Source organism: Cinclus cinclus, chromosome 3, assembly GCF_963662255.1.
Source record: "Cinclus cinclus chromosome 3, bCinCin1.1, whole genome shotgun sequence".
NCBI lineage: Eukaryota > Metazoa > Chordata > Aves > Passeriformes > Cinclidae > Cinclus > Cinclus cinclus.
The window spans coordinates 90,245,014-90,267,752 of NC_085048.1; the positions used below are offsets into that span (position 1 = coordinate 90,245,014).

Here is a 22,739-nt window from a genome sequence, read left to right on the forward strand (position 1 = left end):
GATTCACCCCATGTGGACAGCTTTTAATCACACTGTGATGCTGCAATGCTTGTTTGAGGACCAGTTCCTCACAGGACAGACCTGACACTGGATCTTATTTGGGTGTTGGGTTTAGATCAGTGTGTCTGGTACAACAACTGCTGACTGTGTAGCCACAAAGACACCTCCACCAGCTCTGTCGAGGATCTCTGACTCCAGCACAATGAGCTGCAATAAAGTACACGTTGTGCAAATGAGTAATCTCTACCACACCAATGCTGTACACACTACTGAAGAGACAAGTTGCTGAATTTTCTGAGCTCTAACTACAATGCCAAGAAATACTTGTGGTGACAAAGCTTTCTTGTCACAGACATTCTTCTACGGTGGTTGTACGATTGCACCTTTTGTCCAAATGCTGAATTTCTTTAAGTGTGGGTGAGAGTATACATTTTTAAAAATACAGACAATTCTTAAAATAATACATCATCAGGTCACTATGTTACTGATCTTCATTTTTAGTGGAGTTTAAAATTCCCCCAATGAGAGGCAAAAGTCCATCCAGTATTTTCCTTTACTCTTGAATATTCACATTTGCACATACAACATGATACTCATTTGCAAGAGCCTGGATTCCCATTGTGTCCTCAGGTCCCATTCCACTTTTAAAATAGGCAACGGTACAAATACTGAAAGATGCAGTACCACATCCCTCCTGACAAAAATGCAAATGATTGTATGGCAACCAGCCACAGGTTACTGAGGGTCATCTCCCGAGAAATTGCTTTTGTCTGACCCTTGGGTGGTGGAAAAGCTCCTGCAAGAAAAGAGAAAACACATTTAACACTTGCACAGGAACGACAGCCTTAGTGCACAATTCTTCACCACCACTGCTTGTCCCAGCAATGGTGCCCACACACGATTAATTGGGTACTGCTCTATGCTCTAATGCTGTCAAATTTACAAAAGATTCCCCAGAAGCTTTCAAGAAAATAAAAAAAACCCAAATCAAAACACAACCCCTTATCTTAATTAATAAGAACAATTTAAATTTCCTTATAAACTTAAAGCATAACCCTGAAAGCATTCCTTAGAAGCTGCTATCACTATACTCAACCTTTGCAGAGAGATCCAACTGTCAACTAAGTTTTGTGTCATTTTGGAAGTTTTATTAGTATTTCCATGACCAAACTAAATGGATTCAATATTAAACTCTACAGCTGTTTGGTGGTGATACTGTGTACTGTGAAGAAGCAATACACATACATTCTTGAGGTTCCTCTTGAAAATGTAAATACACACTTCCTTTAAAGAACAGCTTCCACATATTGTTTGAACACTGAATCATACTGACTAAGGAAACGTCATAATTTGCCATGGAGTTTTCCAGAAATTCTTTACAGAAATCCTTGCTTAGATGGGAAAGACTAGAAGAGATTCATCTGACAATAAAATTTGATTTTTCCATGCTTTGACTTTGATGCCTGAACACATCAGAGCTTTATGATTATAGGCAAACTCTTTACATATATTTATATCAGCATATTAAATCATCTGTGTTACACTGTACTGAGACGCACAATGACTTGAAGACATGAAGCATTTTTGTTGCTGTTAATCCTGAACAGGGAACATAAAACCCTGAATATACCAGAGAAGACTATGTACTTGCTGCAGCATTATGGAATCTCAGCTTCTCTCAGAAGAACATGAAATTAATGATTCAAAGACTAAAGATGCAGCATGTCAATTTTTAATCTTAGTAACCACACAATTTGGGCAATTAGATACCATCAACAACTTATCTCTGTGCAATCACTGGAGGAACTGCAATCAAGAATTTGAGACAAAGCTTTTCTTCCTGCATGAATGCTCTTAATTAAAAAAAAAAAAAAAAACAAACAAAAAAACAAACCACCCTTGATGAGCCCCATCCACCTATCCCTGATAGGTATATTTTACATTTGGGCAGATCTGCCACATCATTATTCCCCAGTAACTCACAGCTAAGCTTCTATCTGTCCACTCTATGCTGGATTTGCTCTTCCATGGCCCATTTGTTTTTCTGTACCAACAGTGACCTCTGGTTTAAATACCTCTCCTTTTTCCCTGGTAGGTACAGAGAGCTGTCTCTTCCCCCCTCTCCCAAGCCATCTTTGACCCTTCCCTCTCCCAGCTGAGACAAGCCAAGTACTTTTAGCTCTCCTTCACAGAAGCAACTCCACCTTCCCCTTAATCTTAGCTCTGATTATCTGTCCCTCTTCCCAGTTCAATTCATATTCCTTGACAGGGATGATGGACCTGTACACAAGACTTCCAGATGATGACAACAACAAAGAGTGCTTCCAAAGCATTCGGGATGTCATTCCTTACTTTTTTTTGTCACCTCACACCATTTGGCTTCTGAGCACAGGGAATGAGGAGCATGATGACTTCAGTACACCATCACTCATTTCCAACTGCTCCTACATTATGGTTGGGGTTTTTTCCTTAATTGGTCCCCGAGTGTTTTTGTCCTGCTAAACGTAATCTCACTTGTGTTACTGTGGGCTTCAAGGTTATCTTGTTGAAGAGCTCAGAGAAACCAGCAACTTGCCAATACAAGTTTTCCACTACCTGCCTAAAACAGGAGCCTGTTACCTACAGCTATTAACTTGAAATAGTTTGAATTTTATAAATGAAGTGTATAAAACACACATGGTAAAAAAATAGTTTCATGTCAAATTTTAGGCATACTTTTCTTTTGGTTTGATTTTCATAGGTCTAATATTACAGGTTTTCCCCAAGTGATTTAAGTTCTTGACACTTAAGAATTACATCAAAATGGACAAAGATGCTCTGGACTTTGTTTCTTTCTCTTCCCAAATAAAAATAAGCCAAGAAAATGTATTCTTACCACCTACACTGTCAAACTTTTGAAGTTTCATGAAGCATTAAATGTTACTCTAGCTTTATGAAGTAAGCTTTATTGAGCTTACTTATTAAGAGAGAGAGGTTCCTAAGCAGTGTGTATTGTAAAATAAGATAATGATGATGATAACAATAGTGATGATTAATAATAACAGAAACAGCCCTAAGTCTTATAACCACACCCACTTGTGACAATGTACCCGGTGAGTAAAAAGCTGGCTCTTGAGCAGCCTCAGGGATTCCCCTCACAGTCAACCTCAGAACCTTTCCAAGGGGTTTCCAAAAACTGTAGCAGCACTTTTTCAGTACGCTAACAAAAGCAATGCAAACAAGTTCTCAAAAAGTGTAAATGGCAGTAACTTTAAATTATGTTAATTTATGCCTAATAAGGTCCTATGTCAAAGCATTTACATTTAAAATATGTCTTTATTAATTCATACTGATTGCACTGGCAAATTATAACCAATTATCCTATTTTGGAAGTGCATTTTAATGAATAAATCTGATTATATTAATTATACTCTCAGAAATTCCGGACTAGTTAGATTTTCTGGGTATGCCTTATTTCAATAGCATAAAATAAGGGCACCAAATCAGGAATTCTTTATAATCTATTTGCTACACTTGTATTTTTAAATATGATCTCCAAGTTATTTGTCTAATAGAAGTCCAATATATGCATTCGGATGTGATTTATATAGCAGAATCTGAACTTTGCCATCAGTGATGGCTGAATGACAGTAACATTTCATAAAACAAAATACAATTCTGGGTTGTTGAAGAATTCTATAAATCTCTTTAAGCACTTGGATTGATAAATTAAGCACTCAAAACTAGATTGCAGCAGCCTTTGCAATAAATCATCTCTCAGAAGAAGCACCTTCATTTAACACAGTCACCCAGGAACACTGAAGTCAGCTGATTTGAGACACTGAAAACTTCCCACCAACAGCTGTGGTGCACAGGGCTGCAGATCAGGGCTCCAGAGACTGTGTGCCATGTAATCCTCACAGGTCCTTCCAATAACGGATCTTTCATGAAATCCCCTAGCAGCATGTTGCACAGCTGAACTGAGTGTTACTGTTTTCACAGCTTCCAAACACTGCCCTAATACTAATGTCACCCAGGTAATTTACCTTTCCTAGATAATTCTTTAATCATACCTTTTGCCACATAATTGTATCTCCTGTACCTGTGTGAAGAATGCTTACACATTCTTAAACCATTCTGAGATCCTTGTAAGGAAAGGATCCTTAGCAAAGCACAGTTCTCTTTGCCAGGTATCATCCTACCTGTTTCATAGAAATGTGTCAAGAGGTCCTCCTTTTCAATGAACCGTTGATACAGCCAGTTTGTGAGAGCTTCAGGCTCTGCAGGTACATCTTTCACTGGAAAAATCCTATCCAAGAAACAAACACAAATTGAGCCTAGTGAATGAATTCTGCATGTGGAGAACAAAACTCTTCTGTCACAGCCCACCACAAAACAGAGAGAACAAGACTTCTGTATAAATCTAACTGCATGATTTGCACTCTCTCCAACTCACAGATCACAGAGGCATTAAGCATACAAGACTGGGAAACTCTAGGCTGCCATCCAGAACCACACAGAAGACACTGGCATCAGTCTCCATCAAATGCTGTACTACAGCTTTTGGTAAAAGCTACTGAGGTGCTGGCTTGGTTTTTTTTTTTAATAGAATAACACCACACTATATTACTATCCCTAAAAAGAATACAAACCAAGGAGGAATGAAAGAAATAAAAGGCAAAAAGAAAGTTCATTCACAGCTTTGAAGAAACAATTCAGCAGGCAGAAGCCACATAATGACATCACTAAGCACCAATAGCTCTTCCACATCCCAGAAAACAAGCCCTCTGTGCTTTTCAAAGGATGCTGGCAGCTTTGTCTGAAATTTCCAAGGCATGTTTTACACTGAAAACTGACCCGATACTCAAATATTGCTGCCCTATTTTAAAAACACCAGTGGAAAAATTGCTAGTGTTTTGGTACTTCTACGCTGAATATTGCTTAGAAAAATGCTTAGAAAAACAGACACCCCAGGCAGAATTCACTGTGGTACACACACTCTGAAACTCCCAAATAACCCACCATACCTCACTGGATTATTTTCAAAATAGAATTTCCAGCCTTAGAGTAACTGTGAAACCTCCTCAGCAGACCCTCAGTGCCTTTTGATACATACAAGAACTTACACATCCACTGTGTTGTACTGTGCAGAAGAGATTTGTGTATCAGGCTAACCTGAAAAATTCACACCCAGAAATGCAAGGCCTTTACTGCAGGTTTCTCCTTCCAGGTGAGCTCCCACTTAGCCCCTCATTTACCATGCTTCTAATTTCATGAGAGGATTTTCATTTCATTTTCAATACAGTCCTAATTGATCATACTGCAGAAAATTGGAACCAACACCAGAATCATCTGGGCAGTCTCTGGACAGACATGGGAATGTCAGAAGAAGAAAATAAGGCACTTCTGAAGAATGCTTTTGTTGCTGTTACAGTTTTCAACATCTTTGCAAAGCTTTGTTATTTGTCATTTGTTCTTCCTCCTTTCAGACTGATGCATGAAAAAATAAGCTGTAAGTGGCAGAGTCAAGCAGCAAAGCATTGCTCTAAGGAGTGAATTACACATCACAGTGCTTTGGCATACAGAGACAACTTCAATACAAGGAGATGAGCAACTTTATTTACAAGCTATGGTATCAACATGAACTCAGCTATCTCTGTAGCCTTTGGAGTAATTCCACCTACATCTTCTTGGCACTGTGGAGTTCTCCATGCTCCAGTAAAGCCAGTCTTGGTAACCAGATTAGCAACTGCTATCTCAGATAAAACAGAGTTTGAAGGAAAGTCTTTGGCCAAAGACAAATGTTATGAAATGGTGCTTCAGTAAGCAGCTTAAGTTTCCAGCCTGAATACTACGAATAAAGACAAACAATAAAGAACCCTTTTATCTTGAAGCTCAGATGCTGTACAGCAGGTTAAAATTAAACCATGTAGCAGCAAATAAAAAACACACCCACAGAGCAAGGACCATTTTGTTGAGGGTAGAACACTAAGACAGACTTACTCCGTGTCCCCAAATGCAACTGAGCTGCCAAGCACTATTTTTACTCTCTTCTACCTATCTGCTGTGAAGAGATAAAAGGCTCAGCAACTGAATATTGCATTTCACAGAGTATTTTTGAAGGACAGATGCTTGCTTACGCAGGTTTTAAGAGGGTTCACAACTAAGAGAACGTGTGTTGCCTCAGGACAGAAGCATAGGGTGACCTGGCTTCACATGCAGTCTCCATTGTAGACTGTAAGATATTCTTCACCTCTGCCTTCACTTCTCCCTGACCTAATGGGTAACATTAGCTCTGTTTTGTCAAGAACATTCCTCCTAGTCTGAAAATACCACAGGATCTCGCAAGATACCCGTCAGAAACAATTCTTGAGCTGGCACTTTAATGGAGCAGTGAAGTAGCACAGGTGATACTGGCACTGAGAGAGACTAATGGAACCACTGCACACCACTTCTCTGCTTGAGTCCATCCAGGCTCTTGTGTGGATCAATAATACTGCCAGTATGCTTGAATCTGCATATAAACTCTGCTGCTTACACGTCTGAGAAGCAGTCACTGCTATAACCAGTTTGAACAAATATTAACAGACTGAAAAACAACTAGTTTCCCAGTGACACAGCACTGGCTGCCGCAACATAGCAATGGTAAGTGCTAGTGTATTTAGAAGCATTTTCAAATGTATTTTTAGATTATCCAGAGTTATTTTTATCAGCAGAACATTCTTACTAATGACTGATCTAAATTAGAGATTAAATATTTTTAAAAAAAGCCTCAAACTCTGGAAAGAAGCCCTTTCTGTACTTGATAAGGCAAAGCTAAACCCCCCTATATTTAAACTAAACATACTGCTAATGCCATGGTTCTCTGCCCATCAGATGGCTCAGCTGGCATCTGTGTTTTAAAATAACACTCTCTTGAAGGAGACTGGGCTCAGGACGGTGAGTGAGCAAGTCTGCTGTTACAAAGCTCCCCACACAGGCGATCCAAAACAGCAGCAGAGAGCCATTGCTCCAATGGGAGCAGGATCATCTCCAACCACTGGATGGTGGCATCTGCCAGGCCCAGTGTTAAAAGATGCAGAAAACAATTCCTTATTTTCAGTGAGATATGTAAACAGGTGTCCATGTGGTCAGGCATGAGCATCACCTTGGCTCTACCCCACCTCTGGGTATGCAGGATCAGGAATGCCTTTAGAGGCAAACAGTTTGCTCATCTCCTCAGGAAAATAAAACACCCTCACACAGAACTGTTAAGGCAAGGAATAAGGTCAACATGTAATATCTGAAGTTCGCGGAGTCTCTGGGGCACTTGAATCTTTCTATCTTTTGGGCAAAACTAACCTCACATGGCATTCAAATAAGAGCATCTTTGTTCCTGGTGTGACAAACAAGGAATTTAATAGGACTGGATAAGAACTTGGCCAGAAAATTCAAGCAGCATGGAAATGTCTTTTTTTTGCCTCTCATCACAGGAACAGCTGATTTTCTGTTCCCGGGAAAAGTGGGGAAGGGGCTAAAAGCAGTGGCAGCAGAGGCTTCATCCTGGGAAGTGAACACAGTTCAGTGGGAATCTGGGAAGAATCCTTTTCCAGTAATGAAGCATTACCCTCTAGCTGGAGGTGCCTACTGGCAGCTGCGAGGTGACAACAGCTGCAGGACACTCCGGGTACCTGACTGAGGGACGGTGACTTCTTAAATCACTACACAGATTTGTGTCTATGTCCCAGTTCAGAGTATATTAAAATAAATGACAGTCTAGGAAAGAAGAAAGAATTTTAAAAAACAGGATATGTAACTGCCAAACACATGCTGGAATATGTGAGAATTGTGGAGAATAAGCCACAGGTACCGTTTCTCAGAAGACACCAAAGGATTTTCAGAAACACGGTGTATTTAGAAACATCTCTTTTAAGTGGTCCTCACTGGAGAAACAACATCTGATTAATTAAATTCTGAAGTTCACTTTAAGTACTAAATGCCTTTTATCACCTGTCCTACCCCGAACTGAAGTTCTGTATTAGTCGCTACTCCATATAAGTCATGATAATTATTTACTGCTTCAATGGCTCTAAGTAAATCCAGGCCAGTGGAGGCTGTTGGTAGATGTCAGGCATGACCAAAAATAAGTTACTTGCGTAAAAAAAATGCATTAAAATACACTGCCAAATGGGATGCCCTTCTGCAAAATTCATTCAGCAACCACAATGCATTTCATCTTATTTATAGCTCAGAGCCTGGCGTATTTCAATAAATCTGTATCAATGCAGACACAAAAATAGAACTTCCTCAGCAACTGAAAGCTTGTTTCAGCAGCAGCACAGCATGAAGCTGGTACTGGTACGGAGAAGAGAGGTGACAGAGCTGGAAGCAGCCTGTGTGGCACTTCATGCACGGCCACCCCTGCGTCAGCACTGACTCGGGCTGGCTCTGACGTCAGGGCTGCTGCACCACTGTCACTATCACACAGCCCAGCATTCAAGGGCATCACCCTGTGAGCAAACTAAGGCAAAAAAACAGCCTCACACCATTCCTGACCGAGGGGATGCTAAGCACCAAGCCAGTTTCATAGTCAGGGTGTTTTGTGTTTACATGTCTCAGGTCTTGCCAGCAGAACTGCAGCACCCAAGAAATAACTGCTGAAGAAACTTGGTGATCAGCTAAGAAATACCAAGCCAACCAGACTAAATAAGTGCCTGGTCTAAAAGAAAAAGAAATAAACCCCAAACTCGACTCATGGCACAGAAACGGTAGGAGCTGAGAACAGCAGCCAGTCCATGGCCTTGCGACATGGACACAAAACCACCCAGCTTATTTCTGCTGAGTGGAATTGTAGTGAGTTTGGATTTACAGTCAACACATACCACGCAATGACCCAAGCATAAACCCAAACCATTTGAGAAGAGCAAACCAACCTTTCCAACAGACTCATCACAAGGCAGGTCTTACAGTGACGCGTCTCATCTGACATGCCTTGCACCAGATGGATTGACGTCTCCCACAAAAATCCCAGTGCCATTTGGCCTGGAGGAAGTTCAGTACTTCCATATTTTCTTTGAGTGTTATATTTCAGAGAGCCAACTGAGTTTTGCAGCACTTTCCAGTAAGTTCTGAGACAAGCCAGTCAGGGCCAAAACGTATGCAACAGATGGGTAAAATTCCCACACCTTGTGGTTTTAGATTCAAACTTGGTAATTATTCTTTTTTCTAGGGAAGTTTCTTTTGACATTCTGAGAAAAAATAGGCCATAGGTTAGCCTAATTATGAACTTCTGAAAATTGTGTCATTTGTACTAAAAATTGAAGTTTGAAAAGCAAGGTTCAACTCAATATCAAAACTGAGCTTTCAAAATTTCTGTATCAAATCAAGCTTTCTCTACCATTTCCACCAGCTAGAAAAGCACCTAAAATGATAACATAAGGCTACTTGCTGTGGTCTCTTCCATTGCTCCCTGAGCAGGATGAAAAAGAAATAATCCTGCAGTGAAGGCCTAGCCTATGAGAAAAGGAAATCACCAGATTTGGAAGTTGTAATGCAGAAAGAGACAGGTGGTGATCAAGGGGCACAGCAGAAGGGACTGACTGAGCCACCAGAACAAAAGCAGCTCTGCAGTCTCTTCTGCTCCAGTTTGAGTGGCACAGAAAATGTTCCTTTTCCCCCACTACTGTCATACATCAATACCTCACTCTGGACTACTCTAAAAGGGAATAAGCATGTTTAAATACCAGTTCTTCTTTCATACAGCACAGATGGCACCTGGACAAAACCATTCTTTGCTTTCTCCAAAGGGGTACTTTTCCCTCCCTATTAACTCACTTAAAAGAAACGGCTCTCTTCACAGTTATTTAAAAATTACTCTTAAAATTTATTTCAACTGTTATCTACCAAGACATTCCAAATTACAAAAAAATGAGCAAGATTTTTTTGCACTAAATGCAGGAAAAGTGTATACCAATGCAAACCAACGCAGACAGACTTGCTGTACATTTCAAGAGAATTTCAGAGGACATCCATGTGCCAACCTGCACACACCTCACAGTGTAGGTGCCATGTGCCTCAAGAACCACCAGGACTGGAAGTCAGGCTGAGCTCCAGCCAAACCCAACTCACTCTGGTCTCATTTCAGAGCCATCACACCCTGTGCTCAGCCAGGGAGAGTTGCTGCGTGACTTTCCATTTGGAACACACTTCAACTGCTTTTATAGGGTCAGCCATGACAAATAGAGGCTATTAACATCCATAAAGTAGTCAAATAGAGAAGCTTGCCCCTGTCTAAACCAGTGACTTAGACCCTCTGGAAGAAAATAACAAACTTACACCCAAAATAAATTATTTTAATTATTTTTCTTAGAATTTTAGCACTATGAGAACTTAAAACATTGAAGTTCAATGTAAAAAAGGTTACATCGTATTTATGCTTGTGATCAAAAATAGCTCTGAATATACATTTAGAAACGGGAAATTAACTCAACTTACATTACCTTACTGTTGTGTTTAACGAAAGAAATTTTGGAAATACTTTTCAGAAGAATTCTAAATACATTCAACTTGCAATTACTCCAGCTATCTGAGAGAATACTAAGGTGACCTGAATAAAGCACAATAGATATAATGCTATCTTATATAAGTCAGGGTGCAAGTATGTTCACCTTCAGGGAAACTTGGAAGGAAGCTTTCTATAAAAAGTAAGGACAGATTTAAACACGGCTGTGGAAAGGAGCTCCAGCGAGCAGCCTGTACTCTGCATCACACAACACTGACACAGCAGTGATGATGGAGAAGGTCATTCCCACTTAAACTGCCACCCAGGGGATCCACAAAAGCTTTCTGTACAAGTCTAAAAGCTGTCCAAATTATCAAGAGGGAGTAAGACAAAATAATGTGATTTGGGGATAAAATGCAACAACTTATTTAGTATAGGGAAAGTGTTAAAATACTTCTGGAGATTTCAGACTTGCAAATCACTGGAAACTAAAAGCAAAATGCAACTTCTCTCTCCATCAGTTTAGGTCTTGAGACAAAGAACTGCTGAGGAGAAAAGTTGTAATGGTCTCCCATCCTAGCTGTCAATGAGAGCTGCAACTTTTTCCAGCTGCTTGTTCCAGTTGCTTTGCTCATCTACTTATTCATTGAGTGAAAAAGCTGGCATTTCTTTGTCAGAAAGTTAAATATAGTATTTTATTAGGAAATCGGCTTATTTAACAACAGTGATTTTAAATTAGTTGTCATTACCAAAAAACAAAATTTTAAAAAATTCAAGTTGGGTTTACCTTAACATTAAAGTGAAAAAGATGACCTAGCCTTCAGATATGTTCCCCATAGCTCTATTCAACCACAGGACATTAGTCCAAAACTTAAATGTCTGCCCTAAGATACACAACAGCCACTGAACTTTTTAAAAAGAGATGTATTGTGTTTAAACAGTATGACTTGCCCACCTGTGTGAGACACAAAAAAACCCCACTCCCACTGCTACTGATTTCCCCTATCCTGAAATGACATAACTGATTTGTGAATACTTGAGGTCAGTAAGAGGAGCAGGTTCATTTCCTACCTGTAATGTACATGTGTCACTGTTGGTTGTCGGTAGCCAAGAATCCAGGTTTGGATGTCTATAGGTTCAGCTTTGGGATATGCAATGGTTGTATCTATCACCCACTGGAGGCCTTTGGATTTGCTCTCTAGGAACAAAAAGAAAATTCCATGTCACTTAGATGAGGGTTGTTCAATTTTTATATTACTTCATGAGGGTATGAGGCACAAATAAGACCATCAAAACTCAAATCCAGATTTCATTACAGAGCACAGAAATACTCCTACAAACTTCAGCTAGACCTAGACTTTATTTCATGGTAATTTCTGTTGTTCTTAGGTACTGTGGTACACAGAATAGAAAAAGTTCACTCACCAGGTTTGAGTACAGTCACAGGGTACCTTGGCCCCAAGGTCAGGTGCTTCCCCCCATTCACCAAAAGGAAAAATCCCCAAATAAACATCCAAGCTCCTTGGTCTGCACTTCAAGCACATTTACACCTGAGCCTTTCTAAAAGATCACTGATGGAGCAATAGCCATGCAGATCTCTCAAACATTCTCAAAAATGTGAGTTGCAGGATGAAGAGAAAAAATTCCACTTTCAAGGTGTACCCAGAATAAGAAAGCAAGAAACAGAAGCTGGTCAGTTTTCACAGTGGGGAAGATACTGCACCCACAAGGTTCCAGGAGAGGCTGACACTAGTACATGTTCATATGCTGCTCAGCTCGCTTAGAAACTGAAAAAAAGGATCAGAGGAGGTGAAAATATTTGCTATTGAGTCAAGAGAGTCAAATCTGTGGGTCCCTTCCAACCCAGAATATTCCGTGACTCTGTATAAAATCTGAATATAGATTACAACCAACAGCAGTCCAGCTCATTAATCAACCTAGCCATGACCCCTCTCTGGCATGTCTTCAATTCACAGGTTTGCAGCAGATCTGTAGAGCAAACCAAGAAGGAAGGGCACATTGCCAAGATGGCACTTTGAGTTTAGCCTGTCAATTTTCTCTCTGTTCTGGAGCTGCCTTGTGTCTGAGGCTGTGTTATGCCCAGGCCAGCAGAGCAATGCTCACTCACTGCTTGAGACACCAGTACAACATGCTCATACCACATCAGGCAGTATCTTTAAGGATTTAAAAAGATGACTATCATAAACAGCCACCCCTGTGCAAGAGCATGTAAGAAGTGCTAGCTTCTAGTAGAAAGTACAACACTCTTCAAGCCTGCAGCTGAGAAAGCTACAAAAGAAATGTAACAGAGGTTCACAGGAACACTGTCAGCACCAAGAACATGTACAGGGATTGACTGTTCACCATCCTTCCCAATACAAGAGCAGACACTCAAAATTCAGCCAAGAGGAAAAATCTTCACAGCAAACAGAAAAATGGTTCTTTGTGTGGGGGGGTGAGGGGGGTGGGAACTATGGGGAATCTCTTGCTAAAGGATGTCAAGAGCTGGGATCAAGAGGAAACTGAGAAAGTACACGGAGGATTAATGAACCAGGCAGAAATCCCCACCTGGCTTGGGAGACCCACAGACAGGAAACTGTCAGAAGCTTGGAGAGTATGTGGGAGAAGTATGATGCTTGTTTGCTGTGTTTACACTCTTCCTCTGTAATCCACCTGGAGTCATGGACAAGATGTTGGGCTAAACAGATGTGTGGCCACTCTTAATTAATTCTACGAAAGATCTACCACACACCTGAAGAAATCTGCAGCCCTCAGTCTGAGCAGCACCCTGAAAGCCAGTTACTGACTCCAACTAGAATGTACATGCAAGGACTGGCCTGCGAGTTTCTACCTGCATTTAATCCCATTTAATTTCCATTTAATTTAATTTAGTGTGAAAAGAAAATTACAGCAATGCTATCACATGTAGCTATCAATTATTGTAACAAGTAGACAGTGTTTTCTTGGTGTCTGCTCATCAGTGGAGCTGTACTGCTTCATTACAAATCCACTTCTCAACTGGGCTAGAAAGCATTTTCTAAAATTCAGATTATGAGTTTTTAGCAGCATGAAACATGCTGTTCCAAAACTCAACCCAGGGCAAGCTGCATAGGTCAAGCTGAAACATTCAGTGTTACCTTCTGGAAATACAATATTTTAAACCCCTGACAGACATGTGAAATGAGAACTGGAGGCTGCAGGCTTGCCAGCATCATGACAGAGCGCTCGTCAAGTCTCTCTTAAGAAAAGCATCATGACAGAGTGCTTCATTTTAAAAGTAGCAATGAATCAGAGAAGAGCCAATATGAAATTAATATTAAATCAACAGAAATATTAATTTAGAAATAGATTTGGAAACAAAGTCATTCAAGTTATTATTTTCCCAGATGCAAAGCAAGAATGGAAAAAGACAAGTAAATTGCCAAAATTAAATTGCCTAAGTGAGTAAGCAACAAAGATCATTAATTGCAATTAAAAAGTGCCAGATGAATATGGGCACATTTTCTCATTATTTACAGTAAAGTGTTTCAAAATAATTTATTCAATATTTAGCTGTATTTAAAGCTGTTCTTTCAGCGGATAATGGTTTGCACTTCATTAAGGGAAGACTCCGGCAGTTCTCTGCTGTGCTGATTTCCTACCTTTTGCTTTTGTGGAGAGAGCTGCTGCAGCACTGGATTCCTCAATCCAGCTCCAAACTCACCTTCAACCCTTTTCAGGGCAGGGTGGGGAAAAAAACAAACAGCCCACCAGAAACCCCAGGCCAGGGAAAAAAATTCTGACAATAACATCACCCTCTACAGACCTCCTTTTAGAGCAAGCAGGTGTTAGTGCAGCTACCTCCACGTGCTTTCAAATCACAGTATTTGTACATGCTCTGGTTTAAAATAGGCCTTACATAATCATCCAAGATATCTGACTGCCAAAAAAACCTACACCACCAAGGATTTAGGAAAATTAATTTTGAAATACATCTTGCTTTTTTTTTTTTTTGGGGGGGGGGGGTGGTTTATACTGTGTTGCAACCTGCTCCGAAGCAAATTTATTTTAAAGCCAGGGAGCTCTGACAGATACTGAAACTGGAAAACAAACTGACAACTGCACAAAACACAAAGGAGTGGTACCTAAATATCTCCAAGGATGCTGCTTTCAGGTGCAAGCAGACCTTTGACAAACAATAAACCCTATTCTTTTTTAAATGGAGCACATTAACAGGAGCTCAAACCAAAGACTGCTGCATTAGTTACAACATGATGTGAACCTCAGGTCTGGAATTTGTACCCCAGAAATCAGGGAGCTGCATATACCTGTGCTCAAGAACTCCTCTCGCCCAGCTTGGCTTGGCCAGCCTTCTGACAGCCAAACTCTTCAACTTTCTACCTACCATTAAAAGACACTCTTATGTTTCATTTCTAGTACTTGCTGAAAGACTGAGCAGCCTGACTGTCAGAGACTTCAGCAGAAGAAGCTGCTGCAGAGGCTGATGTCTTCAAGCACTGTTTTTTTTTCTGCTTGCCACTTCCAGCACAGGTGGAAGATCAGGATTTCTCGAACTGCTTGAAAATGTCAACAAGTCTTTGATGATTCTTTTTAAACAGCACATAAACCTTCTGAATATGCCCACAGGCACCTGCCCTGCACAACAGCACCCAAACCACAGAGCAGTGATGTACCTTAGTGTGAATGGTACATATTTGCCTTTTGAGTGCTAAGACAAAACTGAACGAACACATGGAACAGCAGCTTTCTGGCCTAGAAAAAGAAAAAAAATAAAAAATAAAATTTCAACAGCTTCCAAACTGTTTGTTGTTTGGGGTTTTGGGCTTTTTTCCAAATCATCAGCAGAGGCAAATCTTCACAACTATTTTCTTCACTGTGAACTCAGTGATATTAAGTTGCTTCCTATTTACTTAAGAAACTCATCATCATCATTACTCATCATCAGAGTCTTCAAGGCACTCAAGCTGTTATTCTCTGAAGTCCTTTCCCACAAAATACTTGCCTGTCTAAAATCAGACTTATGGGGGGTTCAGAGCTTCTCTTCATTCCCTCTCTTTGCCATCTCTGGGGTTGCTGTTTCCTGGGATCAACTCATGCTAAACACCAGATCAGACCATGTACAGAACTCCTCAAACCCACCAGCAGACTGTCAGTGTTTGCCACTGAGAAAAAGAACAAATCAAACCACTGAGGGGGAAAAAAAAAACAAAACAACAAAACAAATAGATTTCAGCAGGAAAGCTTGCCTGCAGCTGAGCTCTGGATGGTGTCACACTGCCAGACTGGATTCAGAGTGGGAAAGAATGCACCAGCCAGGTGTGGAGCTGAGGGCTACAGCTTGCACTTGAAAAACAAAGTATTTGCTAGTGTTCACCAGTATTCAGGTGTGGTTTCCTGAACAGAATGCAGCCGAAGAGGCTGTTGGCTCTCCCTGCACAGCAATCTGTTCTTGTAACTTCTCCCTTGCTCTCTACTTTTCCTTGCATGATCAACTGGATCACTGATCCCAGAATTAACTTTTTTCTCCAAAGATTAACTCTGAGACTGAACATCTTACTCATCATTCCAAAATCTCAATGCAACAAACCACCTGGAACAAATCAAGAAGCCTTTTTTCCGAGGGGGAAAAAAAAAATAACCATCAAAAGCTTTCTCACATGTTATTCAAGTCTTCTTCCTCATGTAACAGTAAATCAAAAAGTTTGATTTAAGAAAAAAAAAAATCAATTATGAAGTTCAATGTACAACCCTGCAGAAGTGAAAATTTAATTTCCCTGAGAAACAACACCAGAACTGAATGCACTCTGCTGCATTTGAAAACAGTAAGGTAAGATTTCAGTATGGCTCTAAGCTCACAACAACCTCTTACCAGACAAAAACACTGCTGCATGGTAAAATAAAATAAAATTTAAAAAAACACACTAGAGTAAGTTTGAGCAAAAATAAGCTCTGGAATGTGCATCTTTGAAGAACAATAGCTCCAAACTCCTTTGAATTGTCATGTTTTGGCAAACACACACTTGGGTCACTACAGGGCAAGGGTGACAATGGCTATTCATCACATATTTTTATACTGCCCGTATTTCTATTCTGCATTAAAACCTTCTTCTGGAATGCAGGTGCTGGCAGCAGTGCTGGCCCATGTGTCCCATCTGGAGGCTTTCATCAGACACTAGAAGTACCTTACACGCTCTTCTCAGGGACAGACACCACTTAGCTACAATCTCTGCATTATTTAACTTCAACAGTGGTCTTGCTATCAAATGATTGTACTACCTTTCCTATGTTTTTCCATCCTTCTATTAATTTAGGAATACATTTACATTATTTGGTTAAATAAAACAAGAGTTTCAAAAGGCAGCCAAAGCAACAAGCATTTCATTAGCATTAATTTAGTATTTACTGGCAGTAAGTTAAACTTCACTTCGATGAAAGCTGGTACTTGGGTTTTTAAATACGACAGGAAACTGTTAAAGAGGAAAAAATTAAGACTATAGAGGCTGCTTATCCTGGAAAAGCCACCAATAAAGAACTGATCAGTTTAATACAAGAATGATCAAACAGTATTAATTGGCTACCTCAGGAACATTTGTTCTTCTCATCACTTTACAGAGGGAGAATCAGCTACTAAACTGTGGGAAGTTATTTACTACTATAAAAAAATAAATTGAAAAGGGGATTGGATATTAAGAATACTAACTAATATCGTAACTAAGACTAATGAATTTTTGGGTTGGTTGCTGAACCTTGCACTTTTCAACATAAACCCACCTCTACCAAAGGGATGCCATAAATCAGATTAGAGATCTATAGCAGGACAGATGATGCAGCATTGAGCTACAATCAGCCCAATTCTTGGAACTACCACTTGAAGGCTTCAGTGACATGTGACATACAAAAGCCAGCTGGGCCCAGGAGCTGGGGCATGACACAATCAAACAACTGTATCTGACTAGTTTTGTGTCTAACTGTGAGAACAGTATATTAAGGACAAATCATCTTTTATATAGCTGCCTTTGTCATCTTTTCTTCTTTCACCCAGTTTTACACATCACTCTGGCTAAGAAAGTAGAATGGTATCAAATTTACAATGGTATAAAAGCTACAAAGATAATTTAAAATGAATTAAGTACTAATAAAATTACAGCAGTCAAGAACAGAACGGTGTACCATGACTCAACATTAAAATAACTACCCAGGAAACTCAACAGGACATAATTTTTGATGAGAAGAACTCTTGATCTATAAACCAATTTAACTAAAATCATGTGGGAGAGGAAGGTGAATTCCCATGAGTATCAATAAAGTTTGGTGGAAACAAAAAGACAGGGAAAATAATAAATAAGGGAGCAGAAAGCTTATTATAGTAAGCTAAATAATTTGGCAAGCCAGGACTCCAGGAACATTGCTAAGGCAGTATAGAGCACAAGAAGTGCTGCAGATGAAAAATGTGTCCAGCAAACTGTGAAGTTCAAGTGTGATGTTTCTGATAAAGAAACCACTTCCCAAGCAAAGGAGAAGAGCTGTAATACAACTCTTTAGGTTTAAGGTTTATAGGCAGCCTCTATGCAAGCCACTGGCAAAACATTTACTTTATGTACTACACCTGGCTCTAGCACCCACCTGCTGAACAGGAGGGAAGCTTGATTTCCCTGACACGGGTTTTTCATGTGATTAAAAAAGGGAAAAGATAGAAGAGATTAAAAGTAAAGATATCCACTAACTTTGTAACATAACCACAGCAATTCATACAACTACATTTCATTCAACTGAACAAACATTTTCTGACATGGCAAGAGACCAGTAAAAGCATTTAGAAAGCAACAGATTAGATGAAGAATATTTTATACAAGGCACAAATCAAGAACTAATATTCATACATCTCTGAAAGGGAAGTTTTACAATGCTAGAAACAGTTTTATGGGCTTTAAAGAAGAGAGGACATAAAATACCTCAGTATCACTATGTATCAAATATTACTTTTTCCCAGCATGTAAAATTTGCTTTCACTTTTCCATCCTTTTTAGTACATTTTCAAGTCCATTACTATGAAAGAGTGACAGCTAAATTCACACATTTCATTCCTATTTTTGCCCAATTATCTTTCCTTGAGTAGGATGGACAACATAGTTTCATTTTATTTCTGACAGAATTCCTTTATTTTTAGTACCCAGCTAGGTCAACTACTACCAAATGTTCATTTCTCTAGAGTCTGAATGATGCCATTCAAAGAGGAAAAAAAAAAAAGGAAGCCAGGTTTGATGTTCAGCTAGGCTGATAGCAATCTAAGAATAGGAAAACACAAAATTGGTATTTGATGAGCATTTTTGGTCTCCCTCCAGAACCAGACAACTTAAAATAAATTTGGGGAACTTCTTACTTTCCATACCTTTTTAAGACAGCAAGAAATAGAACAGGAACAGGCCAAACTTTTCTCCTCAAAATACCCCAACTTCTTAACAAGGGTATTCAGTTTCTTTCTTTTAAACCTAAAATGTTTTATGACAAGAGCTTTCTTCAGCCTTTCTTTTCTGAATGTAGCCTGACAGAAAACACTCTTATGCATTCCACAGCTTATTCAGCTCATTTTAAATCCTACCTTCACTTCTGCAAGAAGTGAATAATTTCAATTTATTTCCTATGTTGACAAAAATAACTTCAAAACTAAAAATCTGGAAGCAATTTCTGTACAAGGGTTCTTGTTAACCCTGAGATTTTAACTTCAGACAGAAAATAATCCAAAGTCCTCTGCATATGTGGCTTCATTAGTAAGGACCTTTGTTTCAAATTGCTAAATGATTATCAAAATTTGGCTGTGGAAAGACCAGCACCACCCATCAATAAGAAATTACCACAACCTCCCAACCCATTGTTTCTATAATAAGTAACAGAAATCCACAAGGAAGAAAGATCTAACCCTGCTTTTGAACATGCCAAGAAGTTAATTTTAAAAGCTGAGACTAAAGCACCATGTCCCATAACTACAGACATTTATATCCCAGCTACACCTTCCCCTATAGCCCAGGCAGGAATATTCTTATTCTCTTGTAACTCTTCTGACACGACAGCCAAAATAATCCTTCAAATCTAGTGATCAGTGACAGTTAACTCCAGCAACAATGGGGACAGGCAACACAAAGATCTGTACAGAACAGAAGAACTTGAATGCAGTGCAAAATAGTCCAAGAAGAGGAATAAAGTGTACAGCAGTGGATTCAAAGAAACTTTCAAAGCCTGGAATAAAAATATGAATATAGCTAGAAATACTTTTACAGTAGTTCCATGCTGTCACAAACCAGTGCAAACCATCAATATTGCTGAAAGGAGTAGATCACCTTCCTGTTCACCCTCGGTGCCTATTCCAGTACCTGCTTCTCCTACCATGTGAGCCAAGCCAAGCACTCAGGCAGCCATACCACAGACTAAATAAAATTAAAACTAAGGTGGGTTTTTTCTCTCTCAACATCAAAAATAAAGTTAGCAGAACTAGAACTAATTATGAAAACATTTATATAAAATACATTGCAAATGTACTCGACATTTGAAGAGACCAATTCTACACAATGTTTCTCTTAACTCAAATCTTTGACGTTTCATTTGCTTTGTACCCATATAGTGAAGTGAGCTTTACCTTTTCTCACAGCATCTCCACCTGATGGAGTTCCATTCTCTTGTGGCGCTACAAGCGTTTTCAGAATTACTTGTGTTGCACCAATTCTTGGCAGGGTGACATGTTTAAGAAATGGCAAATTGTTTTTCTTGGCAAATGCCTGGCTTGTTTCTCTTCTTTTCCTAAGAAAGCCACCCTCTGGAAATAAAACAATCCATTTCCGATTGCGGCTCCTGTAATATTTTTCTAGATGATCTCTGAGTAACACGAGCTGCTGGTCACGGTGTGTTCTCCCCTGTAAGGATAAAACACTATCTAAATATAACAATTCCTTAAAAGAGGTAATATCAGACATCATTATTATCTTTCTAAGGTTTCTCTCTTTTCAGAGATAAAAATAAGCCCCTGAGACAATAAAAAGCAATGTTTTCCTTGGAGTGCCTACTGGAGGCTGACAGACCAGGCTTCAGCTGGTTAACCCAGACCTCACTCAGACCTGCACTGCTCCAATGGCTCACCCATTTCTCCTCTTTCATGTATTAGGACAACTTCTTCACTTAAAAACAATAAGATTTGCCCTTAATTACTGCAGAAATATCTTTGGGAACAATCTTTCCTCTTCCCATCTCTGCATGCACCAAGCTACCCAAATTTTCAGAGGAATCTCTTCACATTAATTAGCATTTTTGAGTGCTCCAGAAGTGACTTAGTCAAATCACTCAAAAGACACTGGAGGGTAAATTTAAAGCTCTCCTCAGCAGAGGTGATTTTAATTCTCTGAAATGTCTACAAAAATGCCACAGACATTGCACTGTTTGGTAGTTAGTTGGGTTTTTTTGGTCAGAAGAAGGAAAAGAGAAAGAATGGGGCTGAATGAAAGACTATTTTACTAAAGATGAGTTTTGTGAAAGTGCTCCTCCTACATCTAAGTCTCACCATTGCAATTACTCCTGACTTACCACATGAAAGGGAAAGCTCTACCTGCTCATATCAATGCAATTATAAAGCAAGATAAAAGTCCTCAGTTTTAAGCCAGTCCTTTCTTATCAGACCACAGGACTCCAGGATAGCATAGCAGTTAAGAAAAGAGCAGCGAACAATAACCATCCAAATATTACTAAAGCCTTTCTAGAGGTAGGCAAAGGACCATTACTCACTCACATGAAGTATTTTGCCACACTCAAAGGCTAACAGCCTTGATATATTTTATTTTCAACTGGCTTATCTTTAGACTCACAATGACATAGTTGTATCTGTGATGTCTATGTCAGCCGCTTGACAAAAATGAGGAAAAGTCTTAATTTTTGCAGCTCAGGGATGATTTGGTTTTGTTACTGGAATTGCAACCCCACATTCAGAAATCATAACAAACAAGGTGACAGCCCTTGCCTACCTCAAAATGTGCCTATTGCAAATTCTACCTATTGAAAGAGATTTATATTTTACAAAGCATTCCTTCCATCCATCCTTGCACAATACACAGCTGTGTGCCTCTAGAGACCTTTGTTTTATGTAATTTTGCCTGATGTTTTCTAACTGTGAGAAATCTCACTTCAGCTGTGTACTGCTGCGATTAGGCATTTCTTTATTTCATTCTGAGTGAATTAACTTCTTTTCTTCAGTGTGAAAAGTCATTGATTCCCTCTGTCTCTCCACACATTTTATGTGCAGACAAAGGAACAGGGAGGAATGTATGATGAATATTGCAGTTCATGTAACTGGCAACAGGTTGGTGCTTTTCACTGGCCTCCTGAGTTTCTACTTTGAGTGTGCAGTTTAATCAACAGCCACCAAACAACAAAAAACCCTACCCAAACTGTACGAAATAATCTGAGGGTCTCACTCATTAATATTTGAGATGCTGAGCTCAACAGACATTCTTTCCTGCTGCTTAAATAATAATTAACCTTCAAGAATCAATTAATTACTATTTATACAGGTCCATCACCACTTTGAATTGATCCACTACTATGGCACCATCAAAAGGGACGGTGCCGCCGTTCCTAATTCGAAATTTTGCCATGAGAACAGTGACCCAACCAGACAGACTCTCTGCATGGCTTCAAGGTCACTAAGGAAAGCTGAGAGGTGTGCTCAGAAACAGAGATAAAAAGGACTGGCCATGTATTTTGCTGGTATGTCTCTCTCATAACAGGCTCCCTTCACAACTGGATTCCGTAATCATTTGTGTCTATGCAAATAATAAAAGTAGCTTGGAAAATAAAGTAGCTTCAGAACAAAGACCTTCCCAAACATACACTTTACACCATAATTATTTCATTGTGCAAACCAAAGAGTAAATCCCGTAACACCACAATGTTCCAAATATAAGGATAAATCAAAGCACTGTTATGTGTTTCCATTTACCTGTCTTATAAAGAAGTCTCCATGGATTAGAGACACAATGCCAAAATTTGTATACTTAAAAATATGATCCATCAGCCACATCATCTGACGGACAACCTGAAAAGTAAAAAGAAATTTTTTAAATGAGTAAATTTTCAAGTGCAGAGAATTATGAATTATGTATATACTGGTCACAATCTTGTCACTCTTATGACAGCAATAAAACTAGCAAATAAATAGAATAAGGTCCTTTATGCCCAAAATATAAAGCAGCACAGGTGTTATGCTTCTCCCTTGACAGTAGGATTAAATAGCTGCCTTTTT

General features: G+C 39.4%; 1 protein-coding gene across 1 annotated transcript in view; it reads right to left on the reverse strand.

The window, feature by feature from the left end:
* Positions 1-394: 394 nt before the first annotated feature.
* Positions 395-22,739, reverse strand: part of LPGAT1 (lysophosphatidylglycerol acyltransferase 1) — a 54,205-nt gene continuing 31,860 nt past the window's right edge. The window contains exons 3-7 of the mRNA XM_062489278.1: positions 22,437-22,532; positions 20,091-20,364; positions 11,531-11,657; positions 4,182-4,288; positions 395-796 (exon numbers count right to left, since the gene is read on the reverse strand). Of these exons, the coding sequence (XP_062345262.1) occupies positions 645-796; positions 4,182-4,288; positions 11,531-11,657; positions 20,091-20,364; positions 22,437-22,532 (756 nt within the window). The 3' untranslated portion in view covers positions 395-644. The remainder of the gene's footprint in view (positions 797-4,181; positions 4,289-11,530; positions 11,658-20,090; positions 20,365-22,436; positions 22,533-22,739) is intronic.